This window comes from Falco biarmicus, chromosome 13 (genome assembly GCF_023638135.1).
Source record: "Falco biarmicus isolate bFalBia1 chromosome 13, bFalBia1.pri, whole genome shotgun sequence".
Lineage (NCBI taxonomy): Eukaryota > Metazoa > Chordata > Aves > Falconiformes > Falconidae > Falco > Falco biarmicus.
In genome coordinates, this window is record NC_079300.1 from 10300075 (window position 1) to 10321499 (window position 21425).

General features: G+C 38.5%; 1 protein-coding gene across 1 annotated transcript; it reads right to left on the minus strand.

The window, feature by feature from the left end:
- Positions 1-129: 129 nt before the first annotated feature.
- MCCC1 (methylcrotonyl-CoA carboxylase subunit 1) lies at positions 130-20905 on the minus strand. The gene is made up of 19 exons (XM_056358323.1): positions 20785-20905; positions 19595-19641; positions 18434-18573; positions 17917-18012; positions 17629-17750; positions 16490-16637; positions 15570-15691; positions 14341-14452; positions 13934-14015; positions 13013-13140; positions 11309-11492; positions 10697-10806; positions 9156-9372; positions 7980-8066; positions 7400-7449; positions 5006-5143; positions 4288-4395; positions 3219-3290; positions 130-1730 (listed from the first exon to the last, which is right to left on the minus strand). The coding sequence occupies exons 1-19, from the start codon at positions 20841-20843 to the stop codon at positions 1611-1613; spliced, it is 2142 nt and encodes a 713-aa protein (XP_056214298.1). The 5' UTR covers positions 20844-20905; the 3' UTR covers positions 130-1610.
- Positions 20906-21425: the final 520 nt, after the last annotated feature.

The window sequence follows — 21425 nt, forward strand, 5'->3', positions numbered from 1 at the left end:
GAAAGTGATCTGCAGATTGCGGTCTGTCAGATATCGGGTGATGATACATAAACAGCTGCTTAAAACCCTCCGATGTATAAATGCAAGCAACCAAGGAAAGAACAAAACGGAGAAAAACGAAAACAAACATTCAAAGTTCAGCTTAAGTTTTATTTGGCAGTAAATAAAAATCACTGTGACAATATTCTGTAAGATGATCACAGGAGTGTAATCTTTTGTTAGGTGGCCATTGGATTACAAGGAAAATTGAAAAATATTACTGCATGCTTTTAACATATACACCATCCAGAGCCATTACTTCTTTACAATTTTTGTCTGCATTGCAGGCAAAGCTGCACAGTTACAGAATCAGATCAGAGAATTCCCCGTGACATTGTATATTGATTCAGAATAAGTATACGGATCCATTTGCACAGATGTAACTACAAGTTAGGGTTCACTGCAGCATCTGTCTTTGCTCCTTTCTGCAGTATAAACCATACTGTCATTTTAAATGAGTATATCGAAAGTTCATAGGGCAAGCAGAACTTCATCTTAACTAAAAGGTAAAAAAATTTTGCAAGTTTGCAACAATTAAAAGGTAGTTTTTCTTTCCCTTTTCCTGTTTCTCCTAGGTGCTTTTTAAACAAGTTAAAATAATTTACGGCAAATGATCAAGTATGCTGCATCTGAGAAATATTTTCTTTTGTGTATCAAAAAACCTACCAATTTTCTCTTCTGCAACACTGCAGATACAAAAAACTTAACTATTCTTAGTAATATTTCAGGTTGTTACAAAGACTGTGGTAGCCAGTAAGTAATATACTAGAATATGAACGATATGGGAAATGTAATAAGGATTTTGAAGTATTTTATTTTGGCACACTTTCTAGGTATTAAATAAGCTTATCATCATAAGCTCTCTGTGCTGCTACTTCATGTTTAAAGATCAAATGATATTTTTGGAAAGCAGTTAGGTTCCAGCGTTGATTAGTGTAGCAAATGCTAATATGTTAATATGTATTTGAAAAATGCTTTGTATCAGATATTTCAAGACACATTAAAATAATTTTTGAAATGCAAATTATTCACTACTTAATGAGGTAAATGAGCAAAAATGACGGAGAGGGATACAGGGCTAAGAAACATTCCTGAATTCCCTATTCAGGGAAAAACATAAGCCACAAACAGAATTTTGCCAGAGAAATGCTCTCATAAAACCAGTGTCACCTTTCCGATTTCCTTCAAACCAATGCTCTCAAAGGCAGCTGTGAATGAAAAAGTAGGCAGAAGAACCCTAGCTCGTTATAACGTACAGTCCTTGTTGCTATGCTCTCCCATCCTTTCTCCATCCCAATGGCATGGAAAAAAAGTTCCACTTCTTTTTCCATTCCATTTCACAACCACCAAACAACAATCACATAGGTCCACGAGTTGCATGTATACTATTACAGTATAGTGATATCCAAATTTCAGTAATGTCAGCATAGTTTACAGTGGAACTATGCAGGAATTGCAGAGGAAACCAATTCCCCAATCTATTATACAAAACAGTTCGCTGAAAACATGAAGAAATCTCCTGAGAGAAAATCAGCAAAGCAGAAAAAATAAAATGCACCTTTCCTTGAATTTTATTTTGACTCGGCCTCTTCATCCACGAATTCAACTAGCGGAGCGTGTCTATTGGCCTGGGCACCTTCTTGGAAATTAACCTTTTTTATCACTCCTGCCTTTGGAGCCCTTATGGTATGCTGCACAGAAAAAGATCGATAGTGAACCAGCAGAGTACCTTCCCCACCCCCCACCAGCAAACGCTAATATTACTCTTTGGTGCAATTAGAACAGAACACAATTACTTCCTCTGACATGTAGATTTATTTGAAACCTTCTTATTAAAATGTTATCGTAGTCCTTTTTTAAGTTTTATTTTCTCATCGTTATTTATTCTGGTAAGAATACTGGGGACAAAAATGCTATATAATGTTACATTTTGAAGTATGAACAGTTGAATGTTATTTTACTTCACTAATACTTTTTGTTACTGTAATAAACACCAGGCAGAAATAAAAATTTTTAGTCCAAAATGTTAATCATATAGTAGATTTGTTCCCTTAAGAGGAATCAGCAGATTTACTAAATGTAATTTTGCTTGCTGGCCAGGAGGCATCTTTATTGAGCAGCTATTTTGCAAAATCCATATGCAATACAAATGCAGCTACTAGTGCCAGTAAAGGAACAGCATGTTTATATAGCAATCCCCACATTGGTCTACTTGTTACTGTATCAGGTTAGTTTGCCATTGAAGTTTTGCTTCTTTGTAGTTTTCTACATAAGATTAGTCTAATATCTAATACCAGATACTAAATCCTCACATCTAAGCAAGGATTCATTTTAAGCATAATTTGCTTTTTAAATTTTAGATTTTGTATTTCAATAGCACTGCAAAAAAAGAGAACAGCTCAGATAACAGCAGTCTTGAGATACCAGCTGTCTAATTGCAAATAATTTTGGGTGTCAATTTTCCTTAGTGCAGTTGTATTTAATGTAATTTTAGTGTCACTTATAAAAGGGCATGATAAGGGAAAGGCAAATTTTCTCAACAATGTTAATTCTGCTACCGCAAACTGAAGTTTAAAATAATAGCCAAACCAAACCAGTTCAGGCCACAAAAACTATAATTCAAGCAATCTGAGCCATCATCAAGCAATATGACAAGATATAATGGGCAAAATGCTAGTCCACTGAATGCCGTGTGGGCAATTACAAAGAATCTTTAGCATACTCTTGGTAAAACTTCCAAGTAAATACTAAAAACTATTATAAACAAAGTAAAATCCTGGGCATAGTTACAAAGTCACCATTAGCTGAATTTCTGAATTAAGTAACTGCAGACAGTACAGATGCTTATATCGCAAACAGTGTGAACAAGAGACACACCTAGACAGTCTTCTGCTAGAAAAGTGAAAGGAGGAGAGAGAAGGATTGACAAAGCTAACCAAATTAATGTTAAAACAGCTGCAGAATAGCACGGATTATATAATCATAATTTGTTAATAAAGTAACAGCATATATAATCCTCTAAAATCTAGTCAGAAATAACACTTGTTTTGCAGCATATGAAGTGATACTGACATCTGCAAGCTACACTGCACCAGACTTTAATAATGCAACCAAAACCAATTAAATTCTGGCCAGATGCTTATTTTCTCAGTAATGAAAACCTTTTGTATGTCACTTACCTCCATTTTCATAGCTATCATAACCATTAGAGGGTCTCCAATCTGAACCTTATCCCCTGCTTTCACGAACACCTACAATTCAAGAGAAAATTGACAAATTAATCATGCACGTCTGTACCATTAAAGATCATTAGCTGGATCTTGGCTAGCACAATCCACTCAGTGATTGTCGTTTACAAAACAGCCTCATAATTTCTTTGTTATTGTTGAATTGGGTGTCTGGGTTCTCTAGATAATACTCAAGGAAAGTTAGGGGCTACAGAAGAGAGAGAGGTTCAGGAGCAGCTAACAGGACAACCAGGAAGCCATCTGCGTATCAAAGAAACACAAGAGACAATGTACCCTTTCTGGGCTTAAAAGCTTCTATTTTGCTAAAGTGCAGAACTTCTTCTGGAGCCAGTCCCTGAAGTTTTTAAAACAAAATCCAGAAAGAAGACTGCAGGAGCCACCTAGTTTTTTCTGCAGTAACTGATTTAGGGTATTCACTCAGTATGCAAGAGATCCACATTCAACGTACTCCACCCTCTGAAAGGTTCATGACTTTTTATTGCTAGCAGAATCCGTCTGTTAAATGCTCCTGGAAATCTCTTCTATCAAAACTTTGTCACTGTACAGAGGAATACACAACACTTGCTGAGCTAAAGAAAAAAAAAATACAACCAGAAGCAGCAAAACACACAGCTTAACAAAATAGGCATTTCTGAGTATTTCTTTTTTTGCAAGTGCATCTTGCATCTCTCTCTCTTGGTTAAATGAAACCGACCAAACAGCTTGTAACATTTCAGGGAACTTCAACTTAAAAAGTAATTAAGATGAAGAAAAAATTATTTAAGCAGTAGTTAAATACTCAGATCTTCCATAGCTCTAGAAGACTAGAAGCCTGAAAAACGTGGGTGGATGCTGAAAACTCAGAGTAAACAGGGCGTTTTTCAACTGGGAGAAGTCACAGAGCACTGGCATTTCTGGCCCTGATTCTTTCCTGGCAGTACAGAAGCAAGCACCATTTCTGGAAGAGTGGACTTGGATATATATTGGAGAATTAATTTCCTACCTGTATTATTATAATTACCTTTTCAACTGTGCCTGTCATGGGTGCTACAGCACCACTCTGCATTCCCACTGAACTCACTGCAGATAAGTACTTGGGTACAGGAAGGCCGACCTGAGCACTACCTTCCTGCAGAAATAAAATCAATGACATGCGAGTTAACAAAATAATGCCACTAGTGCACATGCTGACACACAAGAAAAGAACAGATCCAGCTTTAGGCAAACCAGTCAGCTGTTTAGGGTGGCAGACTACTGGGGTCAGGGCAGCAAAAGGACTGTCAGCATGCTTATTACTTTTCCAGTGTCCTTAAAAAAGTCCTCTGATTCACCTAACTGTATTTTATCTTCTAAAAGTAATTATTTTTCTCACTCACTGACCATAAGCAACTAACTTACAATTATAGCTAAAAATTCAACAAGTATCAAAACAAGCAGCACAGAATGGTTTGGGTTGGAAGGGAACTTAAAGACCATCCAGTTCCAGCCCCCCCGCCATGGGCAGGGACACCTTCCACTAGACCAGGTTGCTCAAAGCCCCGTCCAAACGGCCTTGAACGCTGCCAGGGATGGGGCAGCCACAGCTGCTCTGGGCAGCCTGTGCCAGTGCCTCACCACCCTCACAGTAAAGAGCTTGAAATTATGATTCTCTCTCATATTCTCTTGCCATTTCTATTGTTCAATTACATGGATGAAACTCTGAAATATTATACTTGTGATAAGAAAGAAAGGAACTTTACCGGAAAGAAGAGATAAATGGTGTTGTCCAAAATGACCAATCTGGACTTACACACTGTTCCATTCACTGAAGACCTCAAGTAAACTGTATCATCTTCATTCACGATCTCCCCAGAAATCAGGAATGTTTTATCTTGAATCTGAAAGTTAAATGCTTTTATAAGGACAAAGGCTAACCTTTCATCAACAATAAACCAGAAGTTAGTATTTGTAGAATACACTCATAACCTGGGATTCTTCACAGATAATTCTGGAACTTAGAAAAAAAAAAAAGCAAAAAACCTTTTTAAATCTTATGTATCCTTAACTTTTCAGTTAACAGACTGTATTCTGTATCCAATGCAATCAGCCCAGAAGATTAGCTAATATGCTCTCCCAGGACAATTGTTTATTATAAACTATGCAATAGCACTCAGCAAAGTACAAAGGTATACTATTTCTCAGGAAAAAGGCAAAGAAAAAAAATCAGAATATTCAGTTTAGTGATGCTATTAGAATCCAGTATTTTTAATTTGTCCTAGCATCTTCTTCAAACTGAAAAATCCATACTATTCAGCTGGCATAATAAGATTCCAGAGTGCTTTCCAAAAGACAGGTATCTTCCTCAGTCTTGGAAGCTTATAATACAAAAACTACAATATAGTCAGTAAACCTATAAAGGAGTGGAGGAGAACAGTGATGGAAACAGTGTCAATTAGACACCAAAACTGCAAAAGACCAAATGGAAGGGTCCTTTATTTGTAGGTAGCCCTTTCATCTTCATCAATGGAAACTGCACCTCTGCCACACCTTCAGAATACAAAGACAGTAAGAATATGAATATAAGTGCATTACATTTAACTGGTATTTTTAGTTCTAAGTCTATCACCGAGCAAATAATCAGAGACTTGCTGGTCTTTCAGGATGTTGCAAGTAAAGATAAAATTTAGTTTTCATTTACATAGTTGCATACTATTTTTCTGCTGAATGAAGACCTTATAACATGCATTGAAAGGATACTATTGATCCAATTCCTCGGGGGAAAAAAATTGTTTGCTTCATCAGTATCCAGAGCAGGGGCACAAATTAGGGCAACACCCTGGGCAGCACTGTCAGTGCTTGTCAGTTCCACGGCCCAACAACCTGCTCTAGTTGATTGGCCTCAGGACAGGTTTTGCAGCACTCCAGAGGCACTGTCCTTCTCATAACCAGTTCCTGATTCTGCTTCTCCATCCCTTATCTCCAGCTTCTCTCCATTCCCATCTCAACCCCCATTCTTCCTTCTTCCCCGAGAGTCTACATTCCCCAACAGTTGCACTTCCCCTCCCCAAAAGGCTTCTATGGTCCTTCCAGCCTCTTTTTATTTTTTGCTGGTATTACTTATACGAGATAAACCTAAAGTATAAAAGCTCTCCTGCATTACATATGTAATCAATACACTCAAAATAACCTGGGTACTACTTGAGGGATGAGGGCTATCTCAGTATTCATATCAGCAGAAATAAGGGTTTGAGTTACCCAACATGTCATTATACACATGAAAGCACAACAATTTTCTCACTATTTTTTTTAGTACGTTCATCTCTACACAGTCTAAGCAGCCCATAAATACTGACTTATTCTCATAATTCCCGTTCTCTGAATATTGGAAATAACAAGCTGGCCCACAGAGAGACTGCATTCTTGGGCATGCAATCATCCTGGGTGCCAAATTTGAGAAAAACCCCATTTGACTCCAGGTGATGCACTTCGCAAAATACAACCCTCATAAGCCACACAACTGGAAACAATCACATATGCACACCCAAAAATACCTAATGTTAAAGGCATCTTTAGTTGTGTCCTATAGGACCTCTATAGCAGAGACAGAGAAAGAAGCCAATTCTATGGGGCATCATTCAGTTTTTTAACCAAATTTACTGCTTCCATCATTTCTCATTTCATTTGGTAATCACTTTCCAATTTCCATCTTCAAAATAAAAAAAGTGTTATCTTACAGATAATGCTCTAGAAAGCTTTTATTTATCCCACAGGAGATCCATCTCATGCACAGAATAAAGCAGAAGTCCTGTGGAAAGAAAGTCTTTTTAAATGCAGATTTAAATCTAATTTCTGATGTTTTAGAAAGACAAATTTAAGGAAAGGGAAAATAAAGATCTTTAAATACTGGGAAAACAAATGCTTTTGTTAGCCTTATTTTCAGAAACATTTTAGTAGCTCTTCCATGCCAATCCAGCATCTAGCACAGATAATTTCAGGCCAAAATAATAGTCTACAACAGCTACAAGCAAACCAGAAGTAGAATCCCGTATCAGTAATTACCAAGCAACTTCAGTAACAGTTAATACTAAGAAAAGTCTACAAGAAACTGAGTCTTCTTTTATCTAATGAAATATCTAAAAAAATTGGACTTGTACCTGCATGTTGTATGACCCTCCTTGATTGTAACTTACAGCTATATCCACAACTGTTCAATAAAACAAAATACATACATGTGAGTAGATTTAATTATAGGATCTAGAAACAATGACATAAAAACAATATTTAGTCTAGCATTCTTGACAAAAAGACACCTACTAATACTAAGAAAAGAACAAGTATTTTCAGATTAGCTCAGTACACACTGCAGATTTCATACTGAATTCTAGAAAATTTTCTTCAAAGATGAACACCTGAAATTATGCCCTGAAATACAGATTTCGGTGCTGAGGACAAAAATGAAGTAAAAAAACTCAATGGCAGTCAGCTCTTTTTAAAATCTCAACCTTACTCATTTAAATTATGAACATTAATAGTGCCATTTGAATTTGGTTTATATCTCCTCAAGATCTAACAGTGCGGATTAAGCATGCAATTCTGTGAACTCTCAGCTTAAATTTCATAAAACTCATACTGCTTCTATTTGCCATTTCTTAGCCTGAATCTTCAAGCACCAGTTAAAATAATGTTATCCATAAAGTACGTCCTCTCCCTCCACGCACTTCTTTATCAACTTACCGTTTTCCCCATCCAGCAGAGACAGTTTTCTAGTATAACATATATTTATTCTTCTACCAGTACTGGATGCAAATGGTGAGAATTTATCTAGAACACAAAATACACAGAAACGTTACTTTCATTCTACTTTGGCAAAACACAGTACTTAGAACTTACACCATAAAATCACTGTCCTATTATTACTACCATCATACATCTATAATTATATCGCACATAAAAGATTGGGGAGCCACTGTAATAGTGACAATCCCTCCTCAAGCTTCAACACCGAATAAACATGCCGTGTAACCTACTGAAAACCTGGCAGTACCAACAGCACTTACTAAGAGTCTTAACTGTTCTCAATGAACACATCCTTGAACAGGACAAGAAAGGATGAGAATTCAAGTGCAACACAGCACAGATGGACCTTTAGGTGAAGGTTTCAACTCTAAGAGTAGTCAAATGTGGCAGCAAATTGCTGGGGAAGACTGAAGTTTTTTCTTTCCCTTGGTGTTTTTGAGAATGGATCACATATACAGCTCTCAGATGCTGCCCGATTAGTTTATCATCTCTTGAAGCAAGGGACTAGTGTATGGAAACCTTTCCAATCCCACTCTCCAATGTTTCCAGGATAGTTAAGTGGAGAAGGAAAGAAAATTAATGAGGTTGTTGGCAGCATGTATTAGATTTATATGAAGTTTTTGTTAACAGTAATCACATGCCCCAGTGGTATAGCCATTAACAGTGTTGAACTCAAGAACGCTCACCTCCCGGAGTCCTGTTCATTCCGTTAAACCCCACTGCCTCTCCCAACCCTAGCAGAGTCAATTTTATCTCTGAAGACCTTGGGCCAACTGTAGGAATAATAGTGGCACATACTCCCCTGTTCATGCTTGTAAAGGGCAGAGTACACAGTGACACCAATTACAAACGCCAAGGTCATTCAGATAGTGCCTGTCTGCAGTGCTGTGGGAAGCAGCCTGTACATTACAGTGGTGATATATTCAGTATCTGTCCCTTAACAAAAGTTACAGTCTGCTCTGCGTGTAAATATCTGACTGAGAGATGCCAGAATGCAGAACCCTGAACAGGCACAAAGCAAAAAGGGAGCACACAAGCTAAATAATTGCACATGAGCTCGCAGCACCGTCTCATCCAGTCACGAATAAAACAACACAAAAGAACGATCCTTACCATCTGACTGATCTCTAAAAGCATCTGTTTGCATCTTCTCTTTCAGTATGAGTCCTAGAGCCGCCTGACACATAACTTCAGGCGGGGTTGCCTTTTTGGTTGGAAATAGTTCATCGTGGTGTTGAGGAATGAAATTAGTGTGCACGTTTCCAGCCTCAAATTGTGGGTGTCCTGACAGGCTCAGTAAGAAATCAATATTAGTGCTTAATCCTACTATCTGTAAAGAAAAAGAAGCATATTGCCAAATTGAAATGAAGTTATGAATGAATATACAGCTTTCTGCTCAATTTATGCATAGATGAATCTTTCTTCAGCCAGCACCAAAACGTTTATCAATAAAATGTAATTAATTCAACTGGTCTGGTTTATTACATATGAAAACACTGCTTTTAAAAAGAAAAGAATAAAAACACAACACAAAAACAAGAGTGGCTTTCTCAAAAGCACTGTTTTCAAAATGCTACCTTTGTCCACTGTGAAGTCAAAGGATGTTTTCCAGCAATAGTAATGGGAAGTAATTTAGGAAAAAAAAAATACTGTTTTGGAAAATCATGCTCGTGAGTATCTAAAAAAACATTCCTAATATGAAAAATGCCTCTTATTAAAAATGAGTTACAATAGTTTCAGATATTTCACATTTGATATTTTAATAGTAACAAAAGGGAACAATGACTTCTATAAATTTATTAAATACTATCCATTTCCTGTACTGCAAAATACCTAAGCAAAAACCATGAACATAGAAATAATTATTTTAGAGGAATCAGTGAAACTGGTAACTATATTGTACTGTCAACTGTCAACTGTCAACATTTATTGACAGAACTACTAAGAAAGTTCTGAAAAAAATTAAGGGAATTCTTTTATCTCTTTCACTTGCAATAATCTTCATTTTTAGCTAAAACAATAGCGGGCCAAACATTTGCAGTACCTCAATCACCTTTATGTTGCTGATTTAAAAGTGTAAATTAATTCTGCACAAATAATATCAGTCTCACCTCAAGTTAAACCTTCTGAATTCCACTTCTGAAAATAGATAAGTGTAGGTTTTATAGGGGGAAAAGGGACCAGTTTTTAAAAAGAACTGACAATATTAGAAATCCTCCGTATTTCTTTATCACCCATATAGTCTAAAATATAGTTGTTAGAAATTACAAGCAAACATTGTCTGACACAAATTCCACCTACAAATTCCTTCGGTTTTGAGAAAGCTCACATTAAAATTGACGATGTTGTTTAGCCTTACTCTTCTACAAAGTCCCAGCTGCATCATCCAGCTGAAGATACCACAAACTTAAGAAAAATCTATGTGTAAAGCTGGACTTCCCACATACTGACTCCACCAATGAAAACAATTTGCAAATTAGGAAAAAATGCAGCTTCTGCAAACAAATAATGAATCTGAAATGGTAGTGGCAATGCAGGCTTCTTCTTGAAAGCCACTTTTGGTTTATTGTAGTATTTTACCCATATTTTGTTAGCTCAAGATGTTCATAAAGTTAGCTCCAGATCTGAAATCATACCAAGTTCTTTTTACTTACATTGTATCGATGCAAACTGTATCGCAACTTTCTCAGTGCTGCTTGACGGTCCTCGGCCCACACAACGAGCTTTGCAATCATTGGATCATAATGAACAGAAACCTCATCACCTAAAATATATTTTAAAAATCCTGTAACACTAAACCAAGCATTTCTGAAAGTTGGTAATGCATAGTACTGCACACCATATGGATTCAACTCTGACACAATTGACGGCCACATTTCTTTATGTCCTTTAAGAACCTTTGATGACGTGACCTGGCATTTCAATTCCAAGGACAACTTCAGTACAGACTATTGCAGAGGTAACATTACTCAACTTCAATTTTCTTTGTTGCAATCAGAACAAAGGATTGACAAATTGCGATGAGAATATAATCAGCATCATCCAATGGACAATAATTTGGATACAGGTAAATAAAGAGGTAAATAAAATATTCAGTAATTGACCAAAAGTACGTAGACAATCACAAGGAAGAATAATGCTGTAGAGATTAGTCTTTGTAACAACACCCTGTCAGACAAACTTGTTTAGGCCAGGGAGGGAAATGCTTATAAAGAAGAGCTTCTGATGTTAAATATTTCTCATCAGACCACTGCCTTCAGTTTTACCTTGTCTGACTCCAGTTTCTATCCTGGTGAAACTATCAGGTGGTGGGGTGGATAAGTGCAACAACGGCCCAGCCCCTGGCATAAAGTTATTATTAGGGTCTTCAGCATATATTCTAGCTTCAAACGCATGGCCCCGGAGTAGAATCTCCTCCTGCATTAAGGGAAGCTTCTCTCCTGCTGCAACCTGAAAACAGTATTTTTTTTAATTCAGGATCAATATTCTGGATTGCCAATGTATGAATTATTAAATATTTTTCTTCTAAACATGAACAACTAGAAAGCACATTAAAAAAAAAGCACAAGGACAAAAAAGTGGTAGGTCATAAAAGGCTAATTCTGAATTTAGTCCTTCCTTTTCTCTGGGAGTAACCAGTCAAAGGATTTTGAATTATTACTGTGTAAACTGACCTCCCAGTATTCCACGCAGCTGAAACATAACCGAAAAACAATCTAATATTTTTCTGCTGGTTATGTCAAAAAATAATTAAATGTTTAAATTAAAGCCTGGTCAACTAAGACAAGATTTTATTAGAGAATAATTGCTCCAAAAGCAGATGATAAAATGGATTAGCGACATATGCTGTTGATTCTTCTGCATACTGTGGGACCTGCACACTTACGGAAATATTTCTTAAAGGGGATTTCTAACAATTTAAGAATGTTTACTGGGGAAGGAAAAATTGTTTTATTACTCAAAGGAATTCACATGGGAAAATACAAGTTCCTATCAAAAAAATTTGTAGTAACATTTCATCTTCTTTTGAAATGTCAGGGATTTTCCATACTCTGCCTTCTGCCACCGAACTCTGGGCTTCAGCAGAGACAGCACAATAGAACTTAGTCTTCAAAGTACTACTATACAGATTCACAAACATAATCTCTCCAAGAACTGACTCATTAAGCCACATGTGAAGACCACCACACTTTTCCACTCTATCTCTTTCTCTTTCTTCCAGTATGGTTTGTTCCCTGCTCCAACTCAGCACTCAATTTCCATTCCCAGATGAGGAACCCAAAAGTTCATCCTTTTCGCATCAGCATTTGCCATTTCAGTTGTTCTTCTGGTTACACTAAACACTCCCCTACCCTATCTTTACTCAAGCTAAATGTGTGCTGCTATCCTCACTTTTGGATTTATCTAACCTAAATCATTTTTCATTGCAGTTCCCTAAGGTCCAAAACTTTTTGTTATCATTTGAAGATGTGATTAATCTCTCTGCAAATTGGGTGTGTGAGGAAATAACCTGTTTCCAGTCCACACAGCTAGACCTTTACTTTAGAATGTCACTACACTGGTAGAACATCAGACGTGTTTTTGTGATGAATCTCCAACAGCCTGATCTGAGAATGACTTTTGGGCCAGAGATACATTTGAACTAGAGTTTTAAAAAATTTTCAGCGTGGCAAGCGAAAGATCAGGACCCTACTCCCGCCACTTTCCACATTCTCTATAATCTCTCTAAATATACTTTAAAAATATTTTTTCTCTACACAACTGAAAGATGAGTTTGTTGGAATTCAAAGCATCTCCACAATGCTCTATAATCAAGTAAAATAATGTAAGATGTTTCTTTGGAGCAAAGGAAATTCTACCCTATTAGCTGAATAGGATCTGAAAACCTATCTGGTCTTTCATAGGCAACGCCAAAGAGTACTATTCACCCGAGAAGAGGAACTCTACATGTAGATTCAATTAACACTTACCCTTAGCTGCCACTCTACCAAGTCTGTTCCAGTGATCATCTCAGTAACAGGGTGCTCTACTTGCAGTCGGGTATTCATCTCCATGAAGTAAAAATTGTGTCGTGAGTCCATAATGAATTCCACTGTTCCTGAAGTATTTAATAAAAGGGCACTTCACCAAAACAAGATGTTTTCAGAATGGACACCTAAGACAATCAATTTATGCCTGGACAAAACTACTATTTCTAAATCAGATACACTGAATTTCATTAAATTCCACACAAGTGATCTTAAAACAGTCACACAACTGAGGTCTGAAAACAGAACGGTTGTTTCCTTGCACATGTATACATCCTGTGCTGTTTAGTAGCCATTCTCCTCACAGCAAGAGCTGCATTTTGTTAGAGCTGTAAGAAGTGCATCAAGATGCTTTTCAGTATTGCATATACGTATTAAGGCACGTAATTATTTTTGAAAAATAAGTATCCCAAGAAAGCAGTGAGAAAAACTCACAAATTATTTTAGCAGCTTGTTTTTCATCTTGGAAATAGTGTGGACTTTGTACAGACAGTGAGTGGTACTTTTCTTTTAAAGGCTTTACTATTATTTATATGCTGAAAGAGAAATTATTTTTCCCTTGCTCTGCTCAAATTTACTAACATTCACAAGGCTCACTTTCCAACAACAACCTAGTTGATAGAATTACCTGCTCTGACACCTTTTCTTTCTGTTCCTCAGCTGACACTGGTCTTAAGCTCAGACCAGGTATGCCGATTTGAATTTGTAATTACATCAAAGTCAACTATGTGATTACTTGCTTAAACCTCAAAAAATCTGGGGGATGTGTGTCATACTCTAAAACAATCAGATCCATTTGCTTTGAGACTTAAAGTCTTATTAAGTTAAAAGCATACCTCTAAGCAGCCATAACTCCACACTTACCAGCTCCCACGTAATTCACTGCTTTAGCTGCTTTGACAGCAGCTTCTCCAAGTCTCTTTCGAACTTCAGAATTAATTCCTGGCTGTAAATAACAGTAATACAAAACCCTATAAATTATTGTGAATTTTGGTGATATTAAACATACTGTGAATTCATATTTTACCGTATTTAGCAACGATAGTGAAATCCTTATTGATGTTACACTTGAAATCTATATAATTATTCCCTGAGAATCATTTTCCTAAAGAAAGTAATTTTTTCAGTTGGAACATTTTCTGCAGCAAAATTAAAACAGGTATTGAGAATTACAAATAAATCACCACCTGCTGAATAAATTTGATGGGGGTTAGCATTTACTCTAAAAATACGTCTGTTCATAAAAAATATTACAAGAACTTTCTGCTCACCCCAGGCGCCTCTTCAATGATCTTCTGATGTCTCCTTTGCACACTGCAGTCTCTTTCAAACAAATGCACTGCGTTGCCATGCTGGTCACCAAACACTTGCACTTCAACATGCCTGTTCCATAATAATACATGTTTCAAGGTATTTCAATAAAACTCCAATCCTGCGACTGACTTCACCAAACAGAGTTTGAATGTGTACACAGTCCTGTATGCTTCAGTAGGACTTCTTATAGATTTAAGTGTCTTCCCTTAAACAGCCAAAAATGCAGAGATGAGACTGTTGTTATGCAGGATTTCAACTCTTTCAGACTTCCGCAATCTCCTAAACAAACTAGCAGCCTAAATGCCAGCTACTGCAGTGAAACCTCGTAGGTCATAGCACAAACAAGATACTTATGTAAAGGCTGCTACCTCTATATTAGTTATTTTATCCACTTCACTATTATTCTGTAGCAACTCACAAGAGGCAGCAGCCCTGGCTCAGGAATAACATTGTTTATTTCAACACACTATTTCAAAGGACAACTATTAGGTGGCAGAACTCCATTCCATGTATAAAACTAACAAAAATCTCTCACTATTCTAATAATCCTCTGATGCTGGCAAAAAAAATTCCCCAGGAATTTAATGAGATTTTTCTCATGCCCATCTGACAGCGTAAGTAGGCCACCAGTTTCTTTAGAAAAAATGCTTTCTTTATAGTGATGCTTCAAGAAAAACAGATGTAAAGTACAAGAGCATCAAATAGACCTCTGTGAGAAGTTCTTTATAAAAAAATCAATCAGCTCAGTTTCACATGTCAGACATGAGCTAAAGACTATGGCTTCTGTTCTAATATCAAAATAGGAAAAGATTAAATAACTAGTTTAGGACACCTGAGGGCAGCAAACACACCATGTCAGCTCGATTCAGGTCTGTAGTTTAAGAACTATAAAGCGATTACTTTTTTTTCTAGATGCCAATTAAGTTTAGAAAGCTCACTCAAGGAGGAATATCAATATTATTAAATGCCACTGTCGTGTCTCCCAAACAGCAGTATTTTAATTCTTACCATTCAAAACAAAGTCACTACAAGAAATTCAATACATTATAAACAATCCTGACTAAAGATCTGTCATAGTGCAAATAAAACATACAAGACCCATTTTCATCCTACTACTAAAACAATTATGTTTATTTAACAGTAGAATAAACATTACAGTGTTTATATTACAACATCTATTTCTCACCTTGGATTATCCACAAATTTCTCAATCAGCATTGCATCATCATTGAAAGACTTCTTTGCTTCTCTCCTAGCTGATTCTAGTTGGTCCAGAAACTCCTTTTCTGAGTGAGCAATTCTCATGCCCTAAAACACAGGAAGAAAGCACATCTAAACGTCTTAAAATATGGTAGACAATAAAAACTCTTGTTGCACAAAAACAGCAAGAAATGAGCTTAACGATAAAAATTTTCCCTTCTTTCTTAAAACTTTAGCAAAATGGTGTATCAACTTCCAGTAAGATAGTTCTACCATGTCCCAGAAGTGCCAGAAGAAGTGTAAAAAAATAGGTATAACTCCACTGGTAAAGATGAGTAGGAAATTCAATTTTATTCTTAAAACATCATAGAAATTTTCCAAGGTTGGCAGAGAAAACTTGATTCCACTACAGAAAAAATACAGTTATTTTGGAAATAATTAGAATTCTCTATCATCGTTTTTATAGAAATTTATTTCAGAGTAAAATCAGATTTAGACAGTGAATTCACCATACATTAAAAAGTGTCTAGACACCAAATACTTAAGTAGTATTTCTAATCACTTCTTATGCAACATTTAAAACTGTTAGCAAAAACAGTCACAGAAACTATCACAGAGTAATTTCACACAAACAAATCCAGAGGACAACCTTTCTGCTTACGTGAATTACTGGAGGCCCATTGAAATAAACAAAACTCTTCTAATTATACCAGCTACTTACCTTGTGCCTGACTGCACCACAAAAGGAACTGAGATTTCATAGTGCTAGATTGGACATTAATAATAAATTTTACTGAAAAGTAGTTTGCCAGTTTCTTTGTTTTCAGATTTCTTTTAGAATACTCTATGACAGATACCGAGACATGCTAACTTTACACCATGTGAGGAACAGATTAGCTCCTTTACCTTTCCTCCACCTCCGCGAACAGCTTTAATCATTACTGGATATCCTATTCTCTTGGCATGATCCTTTAGACACTCATCGGATTGATCTTCTCCATGATAACCTTCAACAACAGGAACGCCAGCAGCAGACATTATAGCTTTGGAAGTGCTTTGACAGAACAGTTTTATGTTTAGAATGATGGTAATATTTTTCTCTTACTTTAAGCTCCAAACTTGTATATGTTCCCAATGTTAATTGTCCTCATAAAAGTAGTTCCTGTGACCTCAACAGGACTACTTACATAAATGGGTTACATACAATTGGATTGTAATTAACCAAATGCTTCAAACAGGGATTTCTTTTTTTCTCTCCAAGCCCTCCACATAAAAGCAGTAATTAGTTGCAGGCTTACTGTTCTTTCCTATCTTTTGACCCACATCATAGAGGCTAAAACCTAACATTTTCAAATTATAACGCCATATCCTGCCAAAACTATATTTAAAGTTGTACAAAGAAAAAACTCTTCATAAGGGATGGATTCACAGCACACACAAAACACTCACACATACAAATGTAATTTCAAATATGCATGCAAAACTAGTTACATTACAGAAGCAGTTTACTCTCACATTAGGAAGTGATTAAAAAAATTCTCTTAAATTAATATTACACAGTTCACGTATTAGTAACAACCGTATTTCCATATTCTTGATTCATACTTCATACCCTGGAAACATTCCTTTGATTTAAGTAACCAAGAATAAGATCCTCTTTAATGAACAAAACTTATCACCCCATTTTACATGATCCATGACAACACCTGATGATAAGGTGTTTCTTTTTCACCGTTCAAGACATTCAATCTGACTGCTAAACCCTCACCTATGTAAGACTGCAATGCCCCAATTCTGGAAAACTAAAATCAGTTCAGTATTTAATTACCAAAATCCTGGTAAGTGAACAATCTTGATTGTTTCTATGTCTATAGGAATCCCACATCTATAAACCAGGAGCTCATTCCTTTGAGGAAAACCATAGAAATAAAACACAATGAAAATGGACAGAATAAATAATTATGGGGCAACCGGTCATTTGTAAACTAATTTAACCCTGCCAAACTGTAAATTGCATAACCAAGTAACAAATCAGAAATAGATACCTCTTAATACCCATATCTCTGATAGCAGATGAAGGCGGACCTATGAAGATGATTCCCTCTTGCTTGCACAACTCTGCAAACTCTGTGTTTTCTGAGAGGAAACCATAACCTGGATGAATAGCCTAAAATAGAATAATGTTACCAGCCTATTTTTATATCAGTTTAGCTTAGAAAACCCTGAAACTTCAATAGAATGCTAAGGAAACACAAAATGGAAACACCATGGGCAAAAATAAAGAACTAAAGAGCACAGAAGTAACAGAAGATTTAAGGTCATGATCTATCTACCTGTGCTGCTGAGACCCTGGCCACCTGTATTATTTTCTCCATTGCCAAGTAACTTTGCTGTGAGGGTGCCGGACCAATGCAAAATGCTTCATCTGCCTGTTACAGGAAAAAATAGACTGTTTATTAGATAATAAAAAGCAAATTTAACTGAATTTCTGAGCTAATTATATTGCTTATCAGACTGCTAGCATGCAACAGTTTAAGTCGCTGCCTCTCTTCATGGAAAGACTCAAGGTGAAACAAATTCTAACTTTCTTCCCAAAATCGAGTCCATTCTCCAACCCCCTGTGGCTACTCTGGAGTCAGAGCACCAAACTTTAATGCACTTCCCCTGAAGTTGTCAGGTGCTGAGACAGAGACTAGGCAAACTTTTCATCGATTTAAAGGAAACTTGGAAGCAGCTCTACGGAAGTGAAAACGAACTGCATTAGCACACAAATCTACTTTCACATTAAACTTATTAATGAGAAATAGTTATGAATGAACATCAATCACAAACTTAATGAATATACCTCACCATTGCTACATGCATGGAATTTCTGTCTGCTTCACTATAAACTGCTACAGACTTCACACCCATTTTCTTTGCTGTTCGCATCACTCTGCAGGCAATTTCTCCTCGGTTTGCAATAAGAATCTTTTCTATGTTGTGACATCCTATTTAAAAAGATGAAGAACAGCAAACAATTTTTAAAAGAAATATATCCTTTAAAAAATTCCTGGAAATAAAACAATTTTAAAATTCAGGTTTCTTTTTCACCATTTGTAGTGTTTATACATTTCTTCCAATAATGAAAAAACCACATGCTTCACCCAAAAGCATTTCCATGCTAGTCTTGGAATTTTTCCTTATAAATGAAACTTACTTCTGCATAAGGACTTAAGTCTTTTCTTCCTTTTAGAATCCAAGAAATATATTCTAACCCTAAAATACCACTTAAACATAAAACTTGATGCTTATCTGTTTACTGTGTACGTTCTGGATCAACTAGAAAACAATTAACACCTGTCCCTGCCCCCTTGCCCCCCAAAACTGACTCACCTTTCTTTGAAGGGCACTACTCCCCACTGATACACAGCCACAAAGAAATAACAAGATATGAATTTTTTGTTGGTTTTCTTCTTTAAACAGTGACTTACAAGCATCTATTAAGTGTCACAAGAGCACTTACAACATGGTAGAAACACAGGACCAGCACAGCCAGAGACCTCACAAGCAGAGCTAAATAGCTTAAAACTAACTAATAATATATGTATCTCTGAGTTCTAGAACATGTATTTTTAGACAACATGACAACAGGATCAGTTTAAATAATGTTGCTAAATACTTTACTTTTCCTCATATATTGTTTGAATACCATTATGCCTAAAAAGCAATTCTCACAGACTTCGCAACAGAAAAGGACTCAGAGGAAAACATCAGAAAAATGAATAGTTTTCATTCAGTTGACTATAACTAAATATGACAGATAACATTATTCAAAATGTTGTTTACACATTAAAAGATGACTTCTGTTAGGTCACCTACAGACTACTGTTTTCGTAAACTGTGTAAGTATTGAATATTTATCTAAAACCCCCCCAGTTTTTCAGCAACCGCTGGTCTAAAACTAAGTGTAAACCCATCCACATTACAAAAGCAATTAAACCTAATAACTAAAGAAGTTAAATTCCATACCTGTTGTTGAGGCCCATTTCACAAATCTTTGTAATTGGTTCCACTGCCTGTACAATCACAAACGCACAGAAATGTTACAAAAGTATAAAAAGAAGGGGCAAATGAGCTACTTTTATTTTCAGGTGAGAAGACGACAGCACTAAAACCAGCTCTGAAGCTGTGGATACAACTATTTCCACAGAACATACTCAAGAACAACACGGAAGGTTACACAGGCTTCACCAGATCAAGCATTTTCATTTGTGTTTTCATTTAGACGCGACAGAAATTATCCCCTTGCTTTTTTTAGCAGCATTGAAATATAACATTATAATAGTCAACATATCCTATTAAAAAAAAAAAAAGGCAAATAAAAGCCAAACACAAGACAACACTCTTAGTGGACAGAACAGCCAGCGGCTGGCATTTATTGCGGAGAAGGCAATTGGTGGTATTTGGGGAAAGGAGACATTAACAACCACCAAAAAAGAGAAGTTTAAAAAGGAGATAGGAATTGCTTATAGAGAGAAAAGGGGCAAGAGAAAAGAACACGAAAGGCAGCAAGAAAGAAGAGCTACGAAGAATTCCAGCAATGAAAAGTTAAACCTCAAAGGACTTAACGCTGAAGAGATGGGATAGCGAAGGCTCAGCGGCTGGGAGGAACGGTAAAAGCAGACTCCAGGGCTGTTTCAATTAACATATAGATCAACTCTGGAATCCTGGATCGAGTCCAGCAATTCTTAAACGGTACCAGACAAAAATACAGCAGCAAAAGGCAGCATCAGTAACCGGGGGGCAACCGGTGCAGCCCCCCCAGCTGCCGGCAGCTGCGGGCACCGACCCCTGCCACGGGCTCCGCACCAGCTGCTTAAAGCCAAGGGGTGGGGGTGGGTTGTTTGTTTTCTTTCTACAGAGGAGCCCGGGGTACGAGTATATCCCGCCCCGAGCAGCGGGGCCGGCCGGGCCCAGCTCCCCCGCTCCTCCCGCGGCGCAGGGCCCTCTCCCCTCCCGCCTCGGGCAGCCCGGCTCCGGGAAGCCGCCCCCGCCAGGCCCGACAGCCGCCGCCGGCTCCCTCCCGGCCGCGACCTCCGCTGCTCCTCAGCCCCCGCCGTTACCGGCCGCCGCCGCAGAGCGCGGGGAAGGGGCGGGGAGCGCAGCGGCAGCGCCCGCCGGGGCCGCATCCCGCATCCCGCATCCCGCCCCGCACTCACTGACGCCGCAGCGCCCGGAGGCAGCGACAGCCCCGCACGGCCGCCAGCACCAGCGCCATGTTGGCGAGCGCGGGGCCCGGCGGGACGGGGGGGTGTGCGCGGCAGCGCGGCCGCCAGTGGCTGCCCGGCGGGGGCGGGCTGAGGCGGGCTCAGGCGGGCCGCGGCCGGGCGGAGCCGCCGGGAGCCGAGCCGAGGCGGGGCGGGAGGGCACCGGGAGGGATGTGCGAGGCGCGGGGTGCTGCTCGGTGCCGAGCGCTCTGGCGAGGGGGTGCAGGGGCTGTGAGGTGGGGGCGCAGCCGGGCCCACCGGCGGGGCTTGGGCAGCGGGAAGCTGGGCAGTAAAACAGCGGGTCAAGTAAACCTCACAGAGACGTGGGGCGCTGCGGGCCGCAGCAGGCTCCTGCCTTGCTTCACCGTGTGCCTTCGGGCGCGGCGCCGGGGGCTGCAACCGGGCAGCGGCACGAAGCGTGCGGGCGGCTGCGAGGGGCGCGGGGCGCTCCGGCACCGCAACGGCCGGGCCCGGGCACAGCGGCCAGCCCGACACCGCGGCGTGAGCGGGGGCGGCGAGGGAGCGCCGGGCACCCCCCTCCCGGGAGCCGGCCGCGGGCACGGCCCTGCCGCCGCCTCAGCCCGCCAGGCTTG

What these genes read in the sequence shown, in the direction of transcription:
- MCCC1 (XM_056358323.1), bottom strand. Translation starts at nt 20,843, where the DNA reads ATGGCGCTGGTGCTGGCGGCCGTGCGGGGCTGTCGCTGCCTCCGGGCG. An exon ending in AGAGATATGGGTATTAAGAG is followed by an intron (nt 16,638 to 17,628) that starts GTATCTATTTCT and finishes GTTCTGTCAAAG; the next exon opens with CACTTCCAAAGCTATAATGT. An exon ending in TGACAGGCACAGTTGAAAAG is followed by an intron (nt 3,291 to 4,287) that starts GTAATTATAATA and finishes CTTGAATTGTAG; the next exon opens with GTGTTCGTGAAAGCAGGGGA.